Below are 20,681 nucleotides of genomic sequence, written 5' to 3'. Positions count from 1 at the left end.
AAGAAAGAAATTGATGAGATGACACATATTAATAACGCACTTAGATCAAGGCCTGGGACACAGCACATATTCTGATAGCACTACAATCTCCATGGAGGGAAAAAAGCAACCCAATTAACTGCTAACCAACTTAATGCTAGGGAAGAAAGTTTACGTCAAGTTAAGCAATTCCCTTTAAGTGATGGCCTTTATTGTGGACATAATAGTGATTTGTACATCTCCCGTTCAGCCATTTATCTTGAACTTTAAAAGCTTTTCAGGAAAGTTTGACTCATTAATCTAGAGTGGATCTGAGAAATCAAGTGCTGAAGCCTTTTGTAGCTAAGAAGACTGAGGCCAGAGTGGGGGTGGGGCTGGGGATGGCCAGCCTTCCATAACAAACAACACTAAAACCAAGAATAGACAGTCGATTTTTGGTTCTCTGCTCTTTCCACGAGTGTTCACTGGACTGGGACTGATTATTATACTTTTGACTTTCTAGTCACCCCAAAGGCATTTTAGCCTACCAAGAAGTTATTAATTCAATCAACATTTACTGTGATGGCTCAGCAGGTGAAGAATCCACTTGCAGAGCAGGAGACACTAGAGACACGGGTTCAATCCCCTGGAGAAGGAAACGGCAACCCACTCCAGTATTCTTGCCTGGTAAATCCCATGGACAAGGAGTGTGCTGGGCTATAGTCGAAAGGGTCACAAAGAGTAGGATCCCACTGAGCGACTAAGCATACACAAGTGCTAGGATATGGTAGGTGATAGGAATGATGCTAGATGCTGAAGTGCAGAAGGTCTGATTGCCATGTTTCTGAGGACCACTCTACAGCAGAGGTTGCAGACATTTACTAAATGATTGTGAAAATAGATGCCACCTCCAACTGTGTAAACATCTTGTTGTTGTTGTTCAGTCACTGAGTCATGTTTGACTCTTTGCAACCCCATGGACTGCAGCACACTAGGCTTCCCTGTCCTCCACTAGCTCCCAGACTTTGCTCAAGTTCATGTCAATCAAGTTATGTCAATTGAGTCAGTGATGCTTATAAATACATTTAGTAGAGGAATTTGGCTCAGTCAGGAAAGACTTCCCCAAGGGAATGACAATTGAGCCTAAATCTAGGCAAGGCTGAGGACAGGATAGAAAAGATGAGTGCTCCAGACAGAGAAAGCACCCAAAACCTTGTGGCAGATGGGAAAACAGAGGGCTGGGGTGGCTAAAACACCAAAGTGAGGGAGGAGAAAGGGGATACACAGAGGGTGAGCTTGAGAAGTAGTTTCAGGTCAGGTCTAGACAGACCTTGAAGATCATCTTAAAGATTTGGGGTTTTATATTAAAAGAAATGGATTACTACTGGAGAGTTTTAATCAAAGAGACAGTGTGATCAAAATTCCCTTTTCTAAAGATTACCTTCCTCTAGAACAGGAGTCCCCAGACTCTGGGATCTAGTGCCTGATGATCTGAAGTGGCTGCTGCTGCTAAGTCACTTCAGTCATGTCCAACTCTGTGCGACCCCATAGACGGCAGCCCACCAGGCTCCCCCGTCCCTGGGATTCTCCAGGCAAGAACACTGGAGTGGGTTGCCATTTCCTTCTCCAATACATGAAAGTGAAAAGTGAAAGGGAAGTAGCTTAGTCATGTCCGACTCTTTGCGACCCCATGGACTGCAGCCTACCAGGCTCCTCCGTCCATGGGATTCTCCAGGCAAGAGTACTGATCTGAAGTGGAGCTGATGTAATAATAATAAAAACAAAGTGCACAATAAATGTAATGCTCTTGAATCATCCTGAAACCATCCCTCCTCCGTTGGTCCATGGAAAAACTGTCTTCCATGAAGAGTCCCTGGAGCCAGGACACAGAGTTTCCTTAGGGTAGTGGCAGTGTAAATAGGGAAATGTGGATGGATTCAAGATACCTAGGTAGTAAAATCAATAGGCTTTGGTGATAGATTAGAACAGAAAGATTGGAGAAAGGAATTGGGAGGAAGATGTCATGCCCAGTCTCTGGTCTGTAGAATTGGATGGCTAGAAAGTGACGTCATTAAGTAGGGGAGGGAATACAGAACAAGAGTTTGAGAGGAGCAGAAGGGAGAGGGAGATTGGCCAAGGTATCACATTTGCGGAATATTTTTTTTTAAAGACTCCAAATCCACTCAGTTTAGATTTTTCAGTATTTTATTATGGCACACAGGATAGAGTATGGTACAGTGTTCTTACTTCAAGAAATTCTCAAACCAACCATTTCCATTTGGCTAAGGTTACTTTTTCACATATAATTTGCTTCTGTCTGAAATTGACCATGTGCAGCATCCCATGTGTAATGAACATAAATGTGAAAAGCTTGATTTCTGAGGCAACTCCTAGTCTTTACAGAAGCCAATGTATGGAGATTCCTCACGATTCAAATCCATAGCATCAGGGCAGATAAAGAAATATTTTACCTATTTGCTTTGGTGAGATATATCTAACTCAAAATATGTGGTGTGATGGGATCTGTAAACTTTAAATGGAGACCACTTTGCTTCCAGATTAAATTCATGACCTTTAAGAGGTGTCTAAACAACAAATATTGAACAAACTTAGCTGACAAAGCAATTGTCTAAGAACAGAAGCAGAACAAAGGATAATCAGCAATTTCATTGACATTCCACATCAAATGCAAGTGCAAGAGCTTTCATAACTTTACAGTGAACAGGATGGATGGGTGGGGTGTGTATATGATGCAGTGTCCAACCAGTTGGAGCTATCACTGAAATCCAAATAGTTCTCAGTAAAGACATGCAGACTTATGGCAATGTAACACACAAGTATAGAATCCTCTCTTTAATGACTGATCACAATTTCATTATCTATATCTGTAGTTCTTAAAAAGTTTGAAATAGGTGGTATTGAAGGCTACTTGAGGCAACAGAATTAAGCTAACTACACACTCAATCATGAGCTCAGGATTGCAGGCAACATGTTTGCAATGGCAAATAAGCTTCAATATTCTTAACTCCCTTAAAATAAAAAGCATTGAGAAAATTTTATTCCTTCTGATTACATCATTTGCTTGGGCTTCAACTTCTGCTCATGATAGTTAGGCTATACTTTTTAAATGTGGCTACAGTGATGGATGAGTGGGATTCACATTCTACCCATATGCTTTTACTATTATATATTAGTGTTCAAGTTACCTGTTTACCATAAAGGTAAACATGATTTCAGACTGCCTCCAAGAAAGCCATTCCCAACATTATACAGTACACTTATGGGGCAAAATATATTGCTATTTACCAAAGAAAAAGAACCCCAGGGATTCTCATTTATTCAAGTTTATTATCAGTAAAATTTTCGAGGGGAGAGATTTCATGAATGGTTATGACCTAATTATATCCTCAGAATTACCAATTAAGGGGGGGAAACACATTGTAATTGTTAAAATTTCGACTTGAAAAAATTTGGAAGTCAATAGTCTACATCTAAGTGTCTGCTATTGGTGCCCTCTTTAAGATATCTGAATTAAGTCAATAAGCACAGCAAGGAACTTCATTCAGTGTAACTTTATTTACTATTTATTGCACATAGTTTGAGGTCTTTAATTTCTAACCACCAAAGAGTCAAAGGACTATTTTTTCCCATGAAGTTTAACATTAACATTAGTGAATTCATTTATTCATGGTGTGGTTTTTTTTATTGTAAACATCTGAATTATTCACATTGCCATAGATCCTGAACTCATAAGCGTGGACCATGCACAGGCTGGCAGCAAGCCAGGAAGCCACTCTGCAAGCAAACAGATACTCTGCGGAAGGAGAAAAGTCATAGCACAACATTTAATGTCCAACCTAAGTCATCTCAGAATTATACATATATTGACTTCTTAATTCATATAGTATCTGCAACTCAACTGGTTGGTTGGTGATAGGATTGACCTGATTTCGGGAGAATTATTCTTGGAAAAATTAAGGGAAGGGAAGGGTTCAATCTTTCTTCTTAGTGGCTTGCTCCTCCCCAGCACCTTCATCTTTTTTCTCTTCCTCCTCTGCTTCTTTGGTTTCTTCTGCTTCTTCGCCTTCACCTCCTTCTTCTTCCTCCTTTGCTTCCTCAGCATCTTCCTTGGCAGCTTTAACATAAAAAGCAAATGTACAAACTCCAAATGCAGGGTGAGTCCAATTAAAACATTTCTGCTTTACTTTTGTGGGGAAACACAAGTGTCAGAATACTTCCCCCAAACCTCTTTCTCCATGCAACCAACCAACACCTGCTGGGCACAATCCGCCACTGAACAGATATTTAAATAGAATGAGATTAGGTTCTAGGTACTGGATGCTCTGTTCTTTCCAGGACCTCGGGGTTTTCTTTTATTATGTGTTCAGAATTCGTTTTTGTCTTTTAGGACACCAAATAGCTGAGTTAAATGAATAGATTTTAAAATGTTTCATTAGGAATAAAAAGCAGCAGGAGGATTTTTTTTTCTTTTTATATGTTACTTTCAAAAAAGAACCATGCTAATCAGAGATTGTGTATCTCTGTGAGAACAGCCAATTTGAGAAATGAGGTGCTTACTAAAGATCTGTTGAGCAAATAGAAAGATGCATTTTCTTTTTAAGATTATCAACTCTTATCTGAATAACATTTCCTGGGCATAAGTGAGGTTTCATGTATTTTACCCAACTCCTAACCATAATCCATGCCCACGCTGCCCCTGGAGTTGCAGGGTGGTTTTGCTTTTTATTTGGTTTTGTGTTTTGTTTTAATCCTACCTTCTTCTTCTTGGGCTCCCTCCTCTTCCTCAGCCTCAGCCTCAGCTTCAGCCTCAGCCTCAGCCTCTTCCTTTTCCTTCTCCTCTTCTTCTGCTTCTCCTTCAGAGGGGGGCTCATCCTTGGCTTCCTCAGCTTTAGCAGCCTCGATGGTCTCCTCCACCTCTATTTGCTCCTCCTGGACGTGGCTGGTGTAGTAGGACGGGAAGGAGCGGGCAGACATCAAATAGGAGCTGGTCTGCAAACCTCCATAGGCAGATCGGCCAAAGACCTGGGAGCTCTGGGTGTAGCCGGTGGTTAGGCTGCCCACACTGGTGAAACTGAGCCGGGTTTCCTCACCTTCCAAGAGTTTCCTGGGGAGGCAGGGGTTAACAAACATGAACACCGGAAGTGTGCTCAGCCCACCACTCATCACCTTCCCCAATGCCAGGCTGAAAGGCAAAGGCAGGGTTGGGAATTATCATAACCTAATGACTGGGGCTGCTGTGACTGAGTCCAGGAGAAATACCCAAAACGACAACAAAAAAAGCACCTTAAAATATAGTCCTGTTCCTTACACTTGAAATATAATGGGAAGCTAAGAACAGGCCTCATTATCACAAGATTAAATTCTTCTTGGAAAAGGCCAAAAAGTAACACAATTACTCCAAAGGACTATCTTTGAAGGTTTCTGATTCAACAGAAAGGAGGTCTGATTTTCTTCCTAAGGTTGACCAGCTGCTACCTTGGCACTTCCATTTTTACCTGTAAGCTGCAATCTCAATGTCCAAAGCCATCTTGACATTAAGGAGGTCTTGGTATTCCTTGAGGTATCTTGCCATTTCGCTCTTTGTGGTTCTCAATTCATTTTCCAATTTGTTGATTGTGTCCTGTTGGAAGACAACCGAACAAAAAAATCTAAGTGTAAATCTCCACTGCTATCATTTTACTACAGCATAGCTGCAAAGGCCTAGGTTTAATTAAAATCAAAGTGCACACCCTAGATAAAATCTCCCCTAAAATAGCTGTCTTTTTTCTTTTTAAACCTTTCTTTGCTTGCCTTAAAAAAAAAAAATCCAGCTTCGAAAAGCAAGAGACAAAAAACAAAAAAAGATAGAAAAAAAACTGATAGAAGAAACATTTGTTTTCATTAATTAATACACCTAATGATCATCATAAAATGCCCGAAAAGAACTAAATGGATTTTTAAAAATTGTCTCTCACTCACTAGTTAGCTTTATCAACTTTATCCAGATTGTATACTTATTTATAGGAGAATGAAGTAGATAAATTTATTTTCTCTAAAATATTTTCTATGTATCTATCTTATTTTTTCTTCTCTCCAGAGAAAATGGAGATCCTTAAAAGAAAAAGAAATGTTTTACTATGACCATCATCACCCACTGCAATTTTGACTGTATTCCTGGCTCACTGCTAAGGGAAGAGAGTAGTTGGTAAAACTAGTCAGAAAGGATAACTGGTCACAGTTATCCTTCAGAACTAATGAGAGCTCGTCCCTATATTTATTAATCAGATGATCCGATCTCTGCAGCAAAGCAACTTGCGCTGAATGCAGGACAGCTGAGAGGCAGATCAGAGGCAAAGTCCAGGTTCAGTCCCTCCTCCCACCCGGACTCAATATCCTGCAGGGCTGGGCAGCTTTAATGAGGAACGGAGATTCAACTGCACACAGCATCTCTTAGCACACCGCAGTCGCGGCCCCGCCCCGCCTTCCAAGTGCCCCATCCCCTCCCACACTGCCTCCAAGAAGTCAAGTTCCATCCCCTTAATATCTGCTTGCTAATGCCTTATGTCTGATCTCCTTTTTCTAGGCGAGCCCTCATCTCTCCGCCACCACCCCCACTCCCACCCATCCTAACTCGATTCTGCAGCCCCTTCCCCGCCCCCTCTGCGTTTCGCCTGGCGCCTTACCTGCATAGCGCTAATGTCGGCATTCTGTTTGTCCTCTAGCTCCTGCAATTGCTTCTCCAGCGCTTCGTTCATGCCCCGGCATGCCTCGATCTCCAGGGTCTTGGCCTTAAGCAGGCGGCGGCTCTCGGACACCTCGTCCTTGGCGGCGCGCACAGCATCGGTGTTCTTGGCGGCGCTCTCGGTCAGCACGGTGAAGCGGCTCTTGAACCATTCTTCTGCATTCTGCATGTTCTTGGCTGCCAGCTTCTCATACTGGGCGCGGATGTCCTTGAGCGCGGCGGAGAGGTCGGGCTTGGAGGACACGTCCATCTCCACGGAGATCTGTGCATACTGGATCTGTGCCTGCAGCTCGGCGATCTCCTCTTCGTGCACTTTCTTCAGAAAGGCGATTTCGTCCATCAGGCTGTCTATGCGCTTTTCGAGCTCGGCGCGGGCGAGAGCCGCCTCGTCGGCCCCTTTGCGCGCTTCCATCAGCCGGCCCTCGGCGTCCTCACGGCTCAGCACCTCCTCTTCGTAGCGCGCCTGCAGGTTGCGCAGAGTCTCCTCCAGCCCCTCGCGCTCACCCTGGAGTGCCTGCTTCTCGTTGGTGGCGTCTTCCGCTGCCAGACGCAGATCGCGGATCTCCTGCTCGTAGAGCGCCCGGAAGCGGGAGGGCTCGGAGTGCTTCTGGCGCAGCACCAGCAGCTCGGCTTCCAGGACCTTGTTCTGCTGCTCCAGCTCGTGCACGCGCTCGATGAAGCTGGCGAAACGGTCGTTGAGGTCCTGCAGCTGCGCCTTCTCCTGGGTGCGGATCGACTTGAGATCGTTGCTGATGGCGGCGACCTGGCTCAGGTCGAGGCTCTCGAGGCTGGGCATCAAGGAACCGGAGCTGGAGGAGTAGCTGCGCCGCACGGATAGTGAGGAGGAGACGGGCGCGGAGTAGCTGGAGTAAGCGGAGCGCGCGGTGCTGTAGCCGCTGCGCACGCTGGAGATGTGCACCCGGGGCGTCTCCACATAGCGCCGTTTGTAGGAAGTCGAGTAGTACGGCTCGTAGCTGAAGGAACTCATGGTGCCGGTCGGTGCCCCCCTGGCCGGCGGCGGAGATGGGGGCCTAGAGAGAAGAACGGGGAAGAGAGGGAGAAGGGAGGATGGATGGCTGTGTGCGGCTCAGCTCGGTCCTGCCACCCCTATTTATACTCAGAGAGGACTCTGACGCAGCTGCGATCGATCACGGCGCGCCTGGCCAGTGGGGGCAGCGCGCTGCTGCAGCCAAGGCAAGGATTCTGCGCAAAAGGAAGGTGGGGGCGAGCCACGGCCCGCGGGGATGCTGCGGCTGTAGTCCTTTGCACTTTTCTCTGAGACCCTCTGTTTTCTCTCTGACCCCGAACCCCCTCACTCATTTCCTTTCCCTACCCCCAACCCATCCTACTTAATCCTTGACCCTTGTATTACTCGGATTCGATCGTGCCTCCAATAGCAGGTTATCGTTCCCAACTGACACCTTAGTTTTCCATACCCCACCCAGTACCATGGAGACGCACTATCCCTCTAAGTCGCCCCTTCCCCACCAGGATTCAGCATGCCCCTGGTATTTATGGTGCCTCCAGGGCATTGGAGATACAAATGATTAAGTTTGCATGTATGCGGCATATATGGAGGAAGGGTTTCTATTTCTCTGTAGCTCTTTCTGGAACTTTCTTTATCTCTTTTATCTGATTATTTTTTTAAATTATTCCATGCGCTCCTCCTACACACGCGCGCGCGCACACACACACGCGTGAAACTGCGGCACTGCCGCTGTTGATTTTAGTGTTTCTAAATCCTTTGCGCAGCTTATAGCAACCTTTTGGTGTTCCTAGATTTTCTCATTTCTTTCTGGGGAATGAAGCCTCGAATACTTTGAGCGTGTTGAAGCGTATAAGTGGAGGGGAGCTGAGAAGCTGTTTGAAAGTAATGGGAGAAAACCGACTTGCAAAGGCAGCGGCCAGCTCTGCAGCGAGGGAACTTCGACTGTCACACGTTGCCTGTTTCTTCTTCCTCCCTAAATTCCTGCTCCACACCACTAACTCCGTCACATTGTAAACCCCTTTCCCTCTTTTTAGACCTGTGTTGCAAGCAACCTGATGATTTCAAGGAGCTAGGCAGGTGGCTGATTTTCAGAGGGAAGCTACTGCCGCCGCCGGGAGGGCGAAGCGTGTCTCCAGGGAGCAGAGCTCCGACCGAGACACCTTGTTCTAGGAAGGGTGGAAAATAGCCGAGTGGTTCTGCCACCGACTCCCTCTGATAAATACACAATAGATACAGTCTGAAATCCATTGGTTTCTTCTAGGGAACACCCAGGTACCTGAAAGAGTGTGCACGCCGTAATGCACATTGAGAAAGTCTTGCGGTTACAGAGCATTTTCACACACGTTTTGTTAGGGAGTCCTCCGATTTCAGGGACAGATTGCAGAGATATACGTAGGATACCTAAGCTTTTTCTAAGCAGGCATTTAATCTGTGTTTTCTTTGTATAAGAGTAGCATTTGCGGTGCAACCTACTGATTTTTTTAAAGAAGCAAATGAAGGGGAAACATGCAAGTTTTCAAACAGAAGCCGGTACCGCTTTCGCTGTGATGCTGAGAGGGAGGAAGTACTTGGAGATGGTACCACAGATGCTGCTGGAGCAACTGCAACCTCTCCCCTGGACAGGACAAGATGACATTCTTTGTAACTTTAAAAAACCTTTCCCTTTTCTGGTCAAGACTGCAGCAGAGAACTTGTATGAGATTTCTAGACAATCTTTAAGGTCTCAAGTAATGCAACTTTAGAAACATTAATATTAGTAATTTAAATCTATCAAGCGGTCCATCCACACCCAGTCATCCTGGGATCTTCAAGCGGAGGCTGTCCTGCATTTTGCCTGACCCTGGCGGATGTGATTAGGCACTTATTATGATTCCTTTTTGGGCCCATGCATCTTTGGTCTTCTCATTGATCAGTGACTCAACAGTGGGAAAGACTTCTCAGGGGAAAGAGAGGGGAGTGTTGGTAAAACTTAAGTAAGCCGTATTTTTATCTGCTCCCAATTAACCATATATGAATGACAAGTGACAGAATGGATTTTTTTAATCTGCCCCCATTTAAACCACATTGTTTCACACTCACTGTGTGAGTCTGCCTCTGCCATACTCTTAGGTATTCATGAGTTCATTTCCTTTGTGCCAGCTCCTTTCCCTCCGTTTCAGGTCACCCTCAGACATCTTAAGTCCATCAGCGTTTTTTGTTTGCTTGGGTTTTTTTTTTTTTTTTTTTGCCACGGCTCCTGGCTGAAGCCTTTGACTGCGGAGGAGGTGGCTCAGAAAGAGGGAGGCGGCTGACTGATGCTGCAGGGACACTGAGATGCTGCGGAGAGAAGGAACCTGTCTGCTGCGGTCCTTGAGCAGCTGAAAAGAAAGGCACCCTGGAATGTGAAGGGTAGGAATGAGAGGGCAGGGACCCTTGTCTTTGCTGAACCTGGTGAACAGGGTGTGGGGAGAGGGGCAGATCAACTCTATGAATGTAGAGCTCTGGTCTTTTTCAATAGCTCCACTACAGCTTTGCTTTAGAGGGGCTCCCAGACCCAGCCTGTGTTTGAGTTTTGGTGACACTACCTTCAGCCTTCCTCTGCTAGGTACCAGCTCCTTTTTAAAATATTCTGTCCACTGAGTGAAGTAAGTCAGCCAGAAAAAGAAAAATATCATATAACATTCCTTATATATGGAATCTAAAAAGAAATGATATAAAGAATGAACTTGTGGTTCCCCAGGGAAAGGATGGAAGGAAGGGATAGTTAGCAGTTTGAGATGGACATGTACACACTGCTATATTTAAAATGGGTGACCAACAGGGACCTACTGTATAGCACATGGAACTCTGCTCAATGGTATGCAGCAGCCTGGATAGGAGGGGTGTTTGGGGGAGAACGGATCCATGCATATGTATTTGTACATGTATGTATGTATGTATATGTATATACAGATAGACAGATAGATATGGCTGAGTCCTTTTGTTGTTCACCTTAAATTGTCACAACATTGTTAATTGGCTGTATGCCAGTACAAAATAAAAAGCTTAAGTGAATAAGATAAAATATCCTGTCTAGTCATTCTTCTTTTTAACTCCTCTTCCCAGCCCTTTGTTCCGGATACCCCTGTGGCATCAGTTCTGTGTGTCAAAGCAAAGGTAAAATGAACAACTTTAGCTAAGCTGTTTTAAAAAAGAATCTTGACTTTCCTCCCCTTATCATAAATGATTCTGCATCAGTGCTGTTTGCAGGGGTGTCATTATCTTTTTAGAAGAAGACTCTGGGGTCTTGTTACACACCTGTGCATTTATTCCCCTTTAAGCACATTCTCCACCAACATGAAATTGGTTGAGGGCTGCCAACAAAGCCCACTCCTAGGAGATAAAACATATTTTAAAAATAAATAGACAAGTATGTTGATGAAGTTCATAGAATTTTTACTACTCTGGTTATCCCTGATAGCTCTGTAATTCCCCTAAATGACTGTCTGAAGTAGTTTAGTTTAAAAGTAAAATGTTCTAGCATTATCACAGAGTTCATAAAATATAACTCTTCGAAGCACTGAAAAAATTTAACCCTCTCATGCTGGGAGAGTCAGAAGTTCCAGATGGCTAAAACCTGGTGACTTTCATCATTTTAAAACCCTTTGGCACACAAGAAGTACTATATTGGCATTTGTTTCGAAAAGCTCAGCTCTAGGCTAAGATTCTTATGAGGCAGATCTCCTGAGAACATCAGTCCTGGGGTCAATAGAACAAAGTTCTGCCACCAGTGTGCAGCAGGAATAGTCCTCTTCCCTATCCGGTCTCCCCTCCTCACCTTCCAGTAGATACATCACTGTGAGCAACATTGGCATCAGTTTGTCCATGCAAAGAAGGATGAAGGAAATAAACATGTGCAGGATGCCTACCCTAAGATAGGCATTTGATACCTTATCATTTAATAATTCCCACATCTCCATGAGACGGTTATTGCTTGTTCTGAGCAAACAACTGAGGCCCAGAGAGGGTAAGTAATGTGCCAACTCACCCAGCTACTCCACACCTAAGCTCAATCTGCTTCCAGTCTGACTACGCCTCTATTCATTACACATACTGCAGCCACTGACATTTGCTGCTTCTTTCAGTCTCTGTGGAATGTGATAATTGCATGCTATAGTCTCTGTGCTTGTGCTAAACCACTCATGTTTGTGGGGGAGACCAATATGTACTAATTTATACCAGGAAGAAATTGTTCATGAGCGTGTTTTATTTGGATACCTAGTGCTGGCAATAAACTGAGGAATTATTATAGGTTTCTTAAGAGTTCCAAAATAAAATGGAAGCTACCCACAGAACATGGCACATAACTGATGATGTGACTTTCTTGACACTACTCTAAACATCAGTTTACAATACACCTTTTCTGGAATGAATGACCTAAATGCAACTCCGCTGATTTAAACTCTTTAGAATAACTACATTATGACATTGACCTTTTTACTAATTAAAATACTTTATTTTCCACTCTTGTAATAGGTCTTCTTTAGCAAAATGACCTTTAAAATTGCTCTAAAGAATAAAAGAAGAAACGCTGGCAGCCAACATCTCATTATGGGAGTTTATCATGCTTTCTCCACATCTTTACCTTTTTTGGAAAGAAATACAAGTGAAATCAACAGAAAATGTATAGCATGTGGAAACCACAAATATATTATCTCTCTGCTTTTTAGAACCAGTTTATTTCCTGATATATTATGCTCACCATTGGAATCATCATACACAAATCTCTCCATCCCTGGGGAAATGTATTTGAAAGAAAACTTTCCTCCTTGTAATATAAAATATGACTAATTTTACAGCATCACATTCTGAAGTGATGCATTGTAAAAAGTGCTATGCGGCGATATAACATGTAGACGGCAGCAGGAATGAGAATGTCACTTGAATAAATTAAAAATGAATAGTACGCTTGTATTCTGGACACGTGCAATATTGGAAATGACAGGAAGTTGCTGTTGTCCAAGCAGAAATGATGACCATAGGTTTAAACTCCTAAATGCTTCCTGCATGGAACCAATCAAGGGAATGTATGTTCTCCCCAGAGACATGTTTCACAGTGCCTTGCCCTTAATCACAGTCAAAGATGCATAGGTAAAAAGAGGCTATAAAGGGGACTTTGAAGGGCTTCATTTGTAGTCAGTTCAGGCAGGTCCCCGCCCTATGGGTCCGAACCAGCAGTACTAACCCTGTTTGTTGAGTTGTGCTTGTCTAATTGCCAGGATCACGCCAGTATTCTTGCCTGGAGAATCCCATGGACAGAGGAACCTGGTGGGCTGCTGTTGATGGAGTCACAAAGAATCAGACATGACTGAAGCTACTTAGCACACATGCAAGTGCAAAGAAGTACATGCTGCTTCTGCAGTCTGGGTAGCAACTAGCCACAAAGACATGCCAGGAAGCACCTGGATTTCTTGGCCAACCTTTGCAGTGGTTTAATAAATCAGTCGGAGGAATGTGAGGTTTACTGTTTGCAAAGACAGCGGATAAGCATTTCCGTCTGCAAGAGACAAAGACCTAAGCTCGGCTCTTTCACACCCAGGCTGGAGCCCCAGCCAGAGCAGCGGTTCCTTTCACTGCCGTTGGAATGCAGCAAATGCGGTTGCAGCACTGCTCATGGGCGGATCCCTGGGTTTTTCCGGGGCAGCAGACAGACTGCTGGCACCAGGATAGATGCGTAGCACTGGTGTTTGGTAAGTTGAATGTATAAGAGACAGTCTGGATTAGAAAAGCAAGACCAGATTGTGTCTAAATGGCTTCTTGATGGATTAAATAACTCATATGCTTTTATACGTGGCGTCACCGAATGCCATTAGAACACTTAGAATACACACAATTCTAAGTGCCCGGTGAAGTGGGGGCCTGCAAGGAATTAGAGCAGAGTCCTGCCTCCAAGGGCTTGAAAAATACCTGAGCACAGTAGAAGGACCAGGTACTGATACACAGAGCATGGATGAATCTGGTACTGAGTCCAAGAGGTCTTATACACTATGCATAAAAGGATACATAATATATAATTCCATTTTATGAAATTCTAGAACAGGGGAACTAACCTATGATGTTTTCCATCATAGATTTCCAATCTGATTTCCGATGTGTCCTTTAATACACTCCATTTATATGAAATTCTAGAACAGGCAAACTAATCTATGATGGAAAACAATCAGAGCAGTGGCTTCAAGGAGTGTAAGGTGAGGAATGACTAGGAGGAGGCACAGGGGAATTTTCTGGGGGAAATGGTATTGTTTTAGTTCTCAATGGATGGGACAGGTGTCTGCATTTTTCAAACCTCAGAACATAGTAGGATTTCTGCATTTCATCGAATATAAGTTTTACGTCAGTAGAGAAAAATGTAAACCATACATAGACATATGCACCAATAATTATAGGTGTATAAATTTACAATATAAAATATATTTACAAGTAAAAAGCATATAACCAGTCACTTTAAAAAGAGCTAAGCAGACAAAGCCCATGTATGTGAAATTTCAGAGAACTATGCAAAAGTCGTTAATAAAAAGCAAAATTCTAGGCATTGTCTCAAGGAGGAGAAGAAAGTTACAGGCGATGTTTGCCATGATCTCAGAGAAAGGCCACCTGAATGAAAGGAATCGGCAGTCTGCAGCTGGTTACTGTGCCAGGTGCTCTGTGCAGAGTTCGAATTTAATTCCCACAGTAACTCTAGGAAGTGGATGTTCTTATTATTCTAAAGATGAATAAGTGGGGGAGGGAAGGATTGAGAGGTTGGGATTAGCAGATGCGAACTAGTACATACAGGATGGATAAACAAGGTCCTATGGTATAGAGCACAGGGAACAATATTTAATATCCTGTAGTAAACCATAATGGAAAAGAATATAAAAAAGAATATATATATATACATATATGTATATATATATATATAAAACTGAGTCACTTTGCTATACAATAGGAATTAACACAACATTGTAAACTGGCTATTCTTCAATAAAATTTAGAAATTAAAAAAATAAAGATGAGTAGGTATTGTATTTCTCTTAGTCCATCCCAATATTGCATTTAACATTTTTAGCCATCTTGCTTTGCTGCCTCATACTGAATTTGTTTCAACTTAAAAAAAAAAAAACTTGAAAGCTATATAAGGCTATTTCACTTATACTGTGACTTTTATAAAAACCTAAAAATATATCTTTTGTTTATTTTCTTAAAATCTAATCTTTAATATAAATGCTTTGAGTCCATTGGTCAAACCTGCTGTAAAGTTATAAAACCTTCCAACTTTATACCAAATTCAATAATGGATGAATTTCCTAATTTTTAAAAAATCAATGCCATTATAATGGGTTTGTGTGTGTGTGTGTGTGTTGTATTTCATAGACTCTTGGGATTGGGAAGTAATTTAAATGCTTTCTACTCAAGTCCTCCACTGGCTGCTTCATCTTCAGCAGCTCTTAACCTTTCCTTTGCTTGTCCCATTTTGCAGAATGAGTTGTATCTTCTTACCCTCCCCCAACACCGAAGCCACTGGCCATTACTTTTAAATAGAGCTGAAATTTCTAGAAAGGCAGCAACATTAGTGCCCCAAAATGAGCTTTGGTTTTTCACTTTTTGTTTCTCATTATGCTCCAGTTTCTTTTCCGTGTGATTCAATAGCATCATCATATAACAGAGATGGTAACAGCTATATTTATGTGGAGAACAGAGATTTTTCCCGGCACTTCAGCATGATATCACTGGATCCTTGTAACCATGCTGTGAGACCAAAACAGTTCTACAGGGGTTACAGTCCTTGCTTCCTAAATAGATGCTGAGAAGTCTTAGCAGAGGCAATCCTATCCCCTGTGACAATGAAGCCAGAGCTCTTACCCAGGTTATCTGTCATCAAATTCACTGGGAATTTGTCCTCCACATCTTACATTTGCCTGTGTATCAAGCCTATCATTTTCCAGATCCCCTCCTAGTAACCCTTCCAGAAAGGCAGGAAAGCTCCAGGTGCTTCTCACTTTTAGGTTGGATTCTTCTTCTCCTTTTTCTTTTAGTGTTTATTTATTTGGCTGTGCTGGGTCTTAGTTGTGGCATGCAGGATCTTCAATCTTCATTGCAGCATGAGGGATCTTTAGTTGTGGCACATAAACTCTCAGTTGCGGCAGGTGGGACCCAGTTCCCTGATCAGGACTCTGCATTGGGAGCACAGAGTCTTAGCCAATGGACCATCAGGGAAGTCCCTCAGATTGGATTCTTGATGTACAATTATTCAAATCAAAGCTTCATTTCTTTAGCTTGCACACCTGTTAAAATGCCAGTATCAATAGGAAAGGTAAGAGTTAAAGCAGATATTAGTCCTTTATGCCTAAGACTAAATATAGGTTAATAGCTCTTTTTGAAATAATGAAAGTTTGAGAACCTTGAGCAGTGAGGAACTGGAAAAGGACAGTAAGTGTTATTATCATAAAGAGGCTGGTCAGAGAATAAGCCAGAATGTTGGCAGAACTGGAAGCAGAATATCCCTGTAGATATTCTGAGTTCACACCCAAAGCAAAGGCTCCTATCTCCCTGATATGATTTGACCAAGATATAATTCATATTAGTCAGAACCTATGAATTCTGGGATGACCCAGATGTATTCAAGTCAGGGAAGAGACTCAAAGCTTTATTTTGAGATGTCTTCTCCCATCTGAAATTTGGCCAATGAAATTCTTGCATTGATAGACATTTGTCTGAGCTTCTTTGCTCTTATGTCTTCAGGAAGGTACCAACCAACCAACTGGGAAAATGTCAAATGGAGAAGGAGATGGAAAGAGAAGAAGTAAAATGGCATAATAATGCACATACCAAGTACCCAAGTCTGAGCAAGGAAATTAAAGCATAATCTTAAATTTTAAAAGGAATATGGAAGTTTTGCATGTATTAAGCATAATTGCATGCAATAATATTAATAGAAGTTTTATATCAGACACAGTCCTTAGTCATTTTCTTGGATAATTTCATTTAATCATCACAAAATTTGATGAGTTGGGTATTTTTTTACATGGATCATCTTTTTTAAAATCTTTATTGAATTTATTATAATATTGTTTCTGTTTTATGTTTTGGTTTTTTGGCCATGAGGCATGTGGGATCTTAGCTTCCCTGCATTAGAAGGCCATGACTTAACCACTGGACTGGCAGGGAAGTCCTGAGTTGGGTCCTCATTTTAAAAATGTGGAATATAAGGTTTAGACTAGAGCCTACACCATATACCTAAAGAATTCAGGTATATGTCATTGACCTCTAATGAATTACATATTACTATCATTCAATAAGGAGGAAGAAGGAAAATGAGGTTCAGAGAGTTTAAGAATATTGATCAAGGTCGCACAGCTTTGTCAAGTTTTGTCTGAATTCTCACTCTTCCTGTTATGACCAAAGTGCCAGAATGTTCATGAGAGATGCTAGGCAAATAGCATCACTCACTATTTTTCCTGTGTAGTTTCAATTTGTAGACTGATACAAGAAAATGCTGCAACAGAATTGAGGTTGCACAAATCATGAGCAAGGAAAGTAATCCATATAATGGTCATTTAGACAAAGCACCACAAACATACACCAAATAAGTCATCTCTTGGTTTCATTAGCAGGCTGTAAAAACAGCCATCCATCACTGAAATCATTTATAAGAAGCAAATTGCATTGGACCATCTTTCTCCAGACACAGGCTCCCTGCCTTATTGTTAACTAGCAATTTCTTTTATTATTTTATCTGGAAGAGAAAAAAGCACACTGAAAAAGATTCCCTGCACCGTTCAGTATCACTTTATCCTACAAATTTAACAAACTGCACTACCAAATCTCATTGCAGCAACAGATGTGATGTTAAAGAGGTCTGAGATGTTTCAATTTGAAAAGTGCTTTCTTTTCTTTATGCCAAAAAAGTTTTTGCCCATTACACTGATTAATACTTACTTTAGCAGTTTCCAAATTAAAGTTTCCTTTCAAATGAATTCCCCAATTCAGAAAGGTCATTTAAGTAAGGCGCACAGCTCTGTCTTAACAATTAAATGTACAGATGAGTGTAAGACGGTGGAAGAGACTGCTCCAGGCACAAAGTCACAGCAGTTCAGAAAGGAAGCACTTCAACTCTGAGCTGGCCTTGACCTTAGATGGCTTCTCAGATCCTCTGCCAACCTGAGATTTTCTGATTCAAAAGTATGGAAGAGGCCAAAAGCGCTGGGTAAGCCTGGACCAAGGAGAGCTCTAACCTTTTAAGTGATGACAAATGAGAGTTCAAAAGCATAGTGTTACAACAAAAACTGAGACTTGCTAATATCTTAGTTTAGATACAAGCCAGACAGAATATGAGCAAATGCCAACAGAATGAGATTTTTGAGGGAAGAAAATATTACTAATTGAAGTTTTCAGAGAATATATCTTTGCTTATTTGCATTGAAGTCATCTTTCCCGGGGCTTCCCAGACGGCTCGGTGGTAAAGAATCTGCCCGCCAATGCCAAAGACACAGGAGATGTGGATTTGATCTCTAGGTCAGGAAGATCCCCTGGAGAAAGAAACAGCAACCCACTAAAGTACTCTCGCCTGGAAAATCTGATGGACAGAGGAGCCTGGTGGGCTCATAGGCTCTCAAGGAGTCAGACACAACTGAGCGACTGAGCTCGCACGCTTGCACCTTCCTTACAGCACGGAGCTAATAATAAGCAGCTGAACAGCTATCAATATTTTATCAGTTGAATTGGCTCCCATTCACCTAAGACAACAGAATTCATTTTCTCTCTTCTGTTGTTTACCTAACACAATAGGATTCAACTTCTCGTTTCTAATTTTTTATTTTCATGGGTTGATTATGAAAGAAATGAGAGAAAAACAGATCCTTCTCTTAAATCTTGCTTCAGGATTAAGTAATGAAACAGAGCATAGATTAGGTCAATTGGCATTTTTTCCCCTAGGACCCAAACCCCAGGATGAAGAACAGAAACAACTTCTCACACTGTTTCTTTCTTCCTTTCTCCTTTTTCAAGTCTTTGGTTCTTTCTCTCCTCCTGAAATGTACGTATTGCTGGTTTCTCTTTGAAGAAAGGAACCTAAGCATTTGAACTCAATGTCCAGGAAATAGTCAGCTGTGGAGTTTGGAGTTAAAGAGAGGACAGGCAAATAATCTCTAAGTATCACTATGGTAACCATTCTAGACAGTGAATGGAGCCTGCTGTTATTAAAAAAAAAAAACTCAAAGAAATAAACAAAAAAAGCTAAATGTATCAAATATTATCTTTTCCAGATAATGAAATTTTTTGGATGCACTGTTGTTCTACAGCTCATACAAAGTCCATATGATCTTGGCGGCAGACAACACTGAAGAGTGGGAAAGAGCTGGGTTTGAGCCTGAGCTATTTGATCCTAGATCTAGTTCTGTCGCTAACAAAGCACAAATGCCTTTAAACTGCGCCATCTGTTCCCCTGAAGGGATTGGAAGACTTTCTAAGGGGTTCACGGAGAACAAGTAGTGCTAACGGTGTCTATTTCCAGATCCCCAATTGCCATATGTAGTCTTTTGTAAAATCTATCTGCTTGAGAATTTGTGCTAATTCTGCTTTCCCACCTTCGCTAAAAATGCAATGAGCTAAATCTGCAACAACAAGCTTTTGACAAAAATGAATTTAAATCACATGGGAAATAAGATAATTTTATTAATAATGTATCGATAAAGATGTATTGAAATTAAAAGATTAAAAGTATTCATTATTCCAACCCTTTCTAAGTTTGATGAGTTAAGTAAGGTGCCTCTAAGTGAAAATAAACAGGGGTATAATTAATAGTCATTTAATAAGACTTGGTGAAGCCTCTTTTGGTATCTTCCCAGAAATAAAGTGAGTAAATTACTTTAACTATGCAGAAATAAATCTTTATGCAAGCTAGGTGCTTTCTAATTCTATGCTTCCAGCAAAATTAAAGGAGCACTTAATTAATTAGCAGATAGATCATTAAAATAATTATTTTATTTTTTAATTGAAGTATGGTTGATTTGCAACATTGTGCTTAGTTTCAGGTGTGCAGTAAAGTGATTCAGCTATATTCCTTTATGGAATCTTTTCCCTTATAGGTTATTATAAGATATTCAATATAATTCCCTATGTTATACAGCAGGTCCTTGTGGGTTATCTGTTTTATACATAGTAATGTATATATGTTAATCCCAAACTCCTAATTTATCCCTCCCCAATAGTTTTATAATAGGTCAATATGTGCTTTTTAGCTTCAAATTTGGAAAGATTTTAAATACTGAGTAACATTGCTAAAGCAATAAAAACAACACCAATATTTCTATTCCTATATACTTATGTATATTTTTACTTTTATACTTGTATGTGTACTTGTATACTTTTATATTTAAGTAATCAAGATTTCTGCAATTTTATTATATTTGTGTGTATATAGTTATTTAAAAGAAGGGAATTGTTTTATTATTCATTCTAGCCATCAGTACTATTCATTTATAAATGTATAATTAATTGAGATGCATTCTAAATAAAAGTTCATTCTTTATTTTAACTCTGTATTTCCATTTTGCCAATGATTAGGACTGTCGAATTCATGTCTCATCAACCACTAAGATACCTTCTTTGGGGAATGTCTATTAAATTAGATCCAGCATTTCTACTCCTAGGAATCTACTCAGAAGAAATGAAAACATGTCTACACAAAGATTTGCATATGAATATTCATAGCAGCATTATTCATAATGGCCAGAATGGCTGAAATGCCCATCAGCTAGATAAATAAACATATTTTAGTGATGGAATGTTATTTGGCCATGAAAATGAAGTACTGATACTTGCCATAGTGTGGACGAAATTTGAAAACAGAATGAAACATTATGTGAAAGAAGCCAGTCACAAAAAAAACACACAGTCGATGGTCCTTTATATGATTTTGTGGGTGAAAATGAGATTTGGGCTTTGTGAGCTGCCTTGCATCACTACCACTAGAATGGTAAAATGTAGAAGACTTTA

The 20,681-nt window shown here is 41.4% G+C and overlaps 1 protein-coding gene across 1 annotated transcript; it reads right to left on the bottom strand.

Annotated features, from left to right (window-relative positions):
• Positions 1 to 2,145: 2,145 nt before the first annotated feature.
• Positions 2,146 to 7,861, bottom strand: NEFL (neurofilament light chain). Its single transcript, XM_069573981.1, has 4 exons — positions 6,642 to 7,861; positions 5,475 to 5,599; positions 4,734 to 5,083; positions 2,146 to 4,093 (listed from the first exon to the last, which is right to left on the bottom strand). Exons 1-4 carry the CDS (start codon positions 7,686 to 7,688, stop codon positions 3,951 to 3,953), a joined length of 1,665 nt encoding a protein of 554 aa, XP_069430082.1. The 5' UTR covers positions 7,689 to 7,861; the 3' UTR covers positions 2,146 to 3,950.
• Between the last annotated feature and the right edge of the window lie 12,820 nt (positions 7,862 to 20,681).

This window comes from Ovis canadensis, chromosome 2 (assembly GCF_042477335.2).
Source record: "Ovis canadensis isolate MfBH-ARS-UI-01 breed Bighorn chromosome 2, ARS-UI_OviCan_v2, whole genome shotgun sequence".
Classification (NCBI taxonomy): domain Eukaryota; kingdom Metazoa; phylum Chordata; class Mammalia; order Artiodactyla; family Bovidae; genus Ovis; species Ovis canadensis.
The sequence above is the reverse complement of the archived record's forward strand: the minus strand, read 5'-3'. Positions and strand labels throughout refer to the sequence as shown.

Excerpts from the sequence above, each read along its gene's own strand:
- NEFL (XM_069573981.1), bottom strand. The coding sequence starts at position 7,688 with ATGAGTTCCTTCAGCTACGAGCCGTACTACTCGACTTCCTACAAACGG. Across the intron at positions 5,084-5,474 it reads ATTGAGATTGCAGCTTACAG|GAAACTCTTGGAAGGTGAGG; the intron begins GTAAAAATGGAA and ends CTGCCTCCCCAG. Across the intron at positions 4,094-4,733 it reads GGGAGCCCAAGAAGAAGAAG|CTGCCAAGGAAGATGCTGAG; the intron begins GTAGGATTAAAA and ends TTTATGTTAAAG.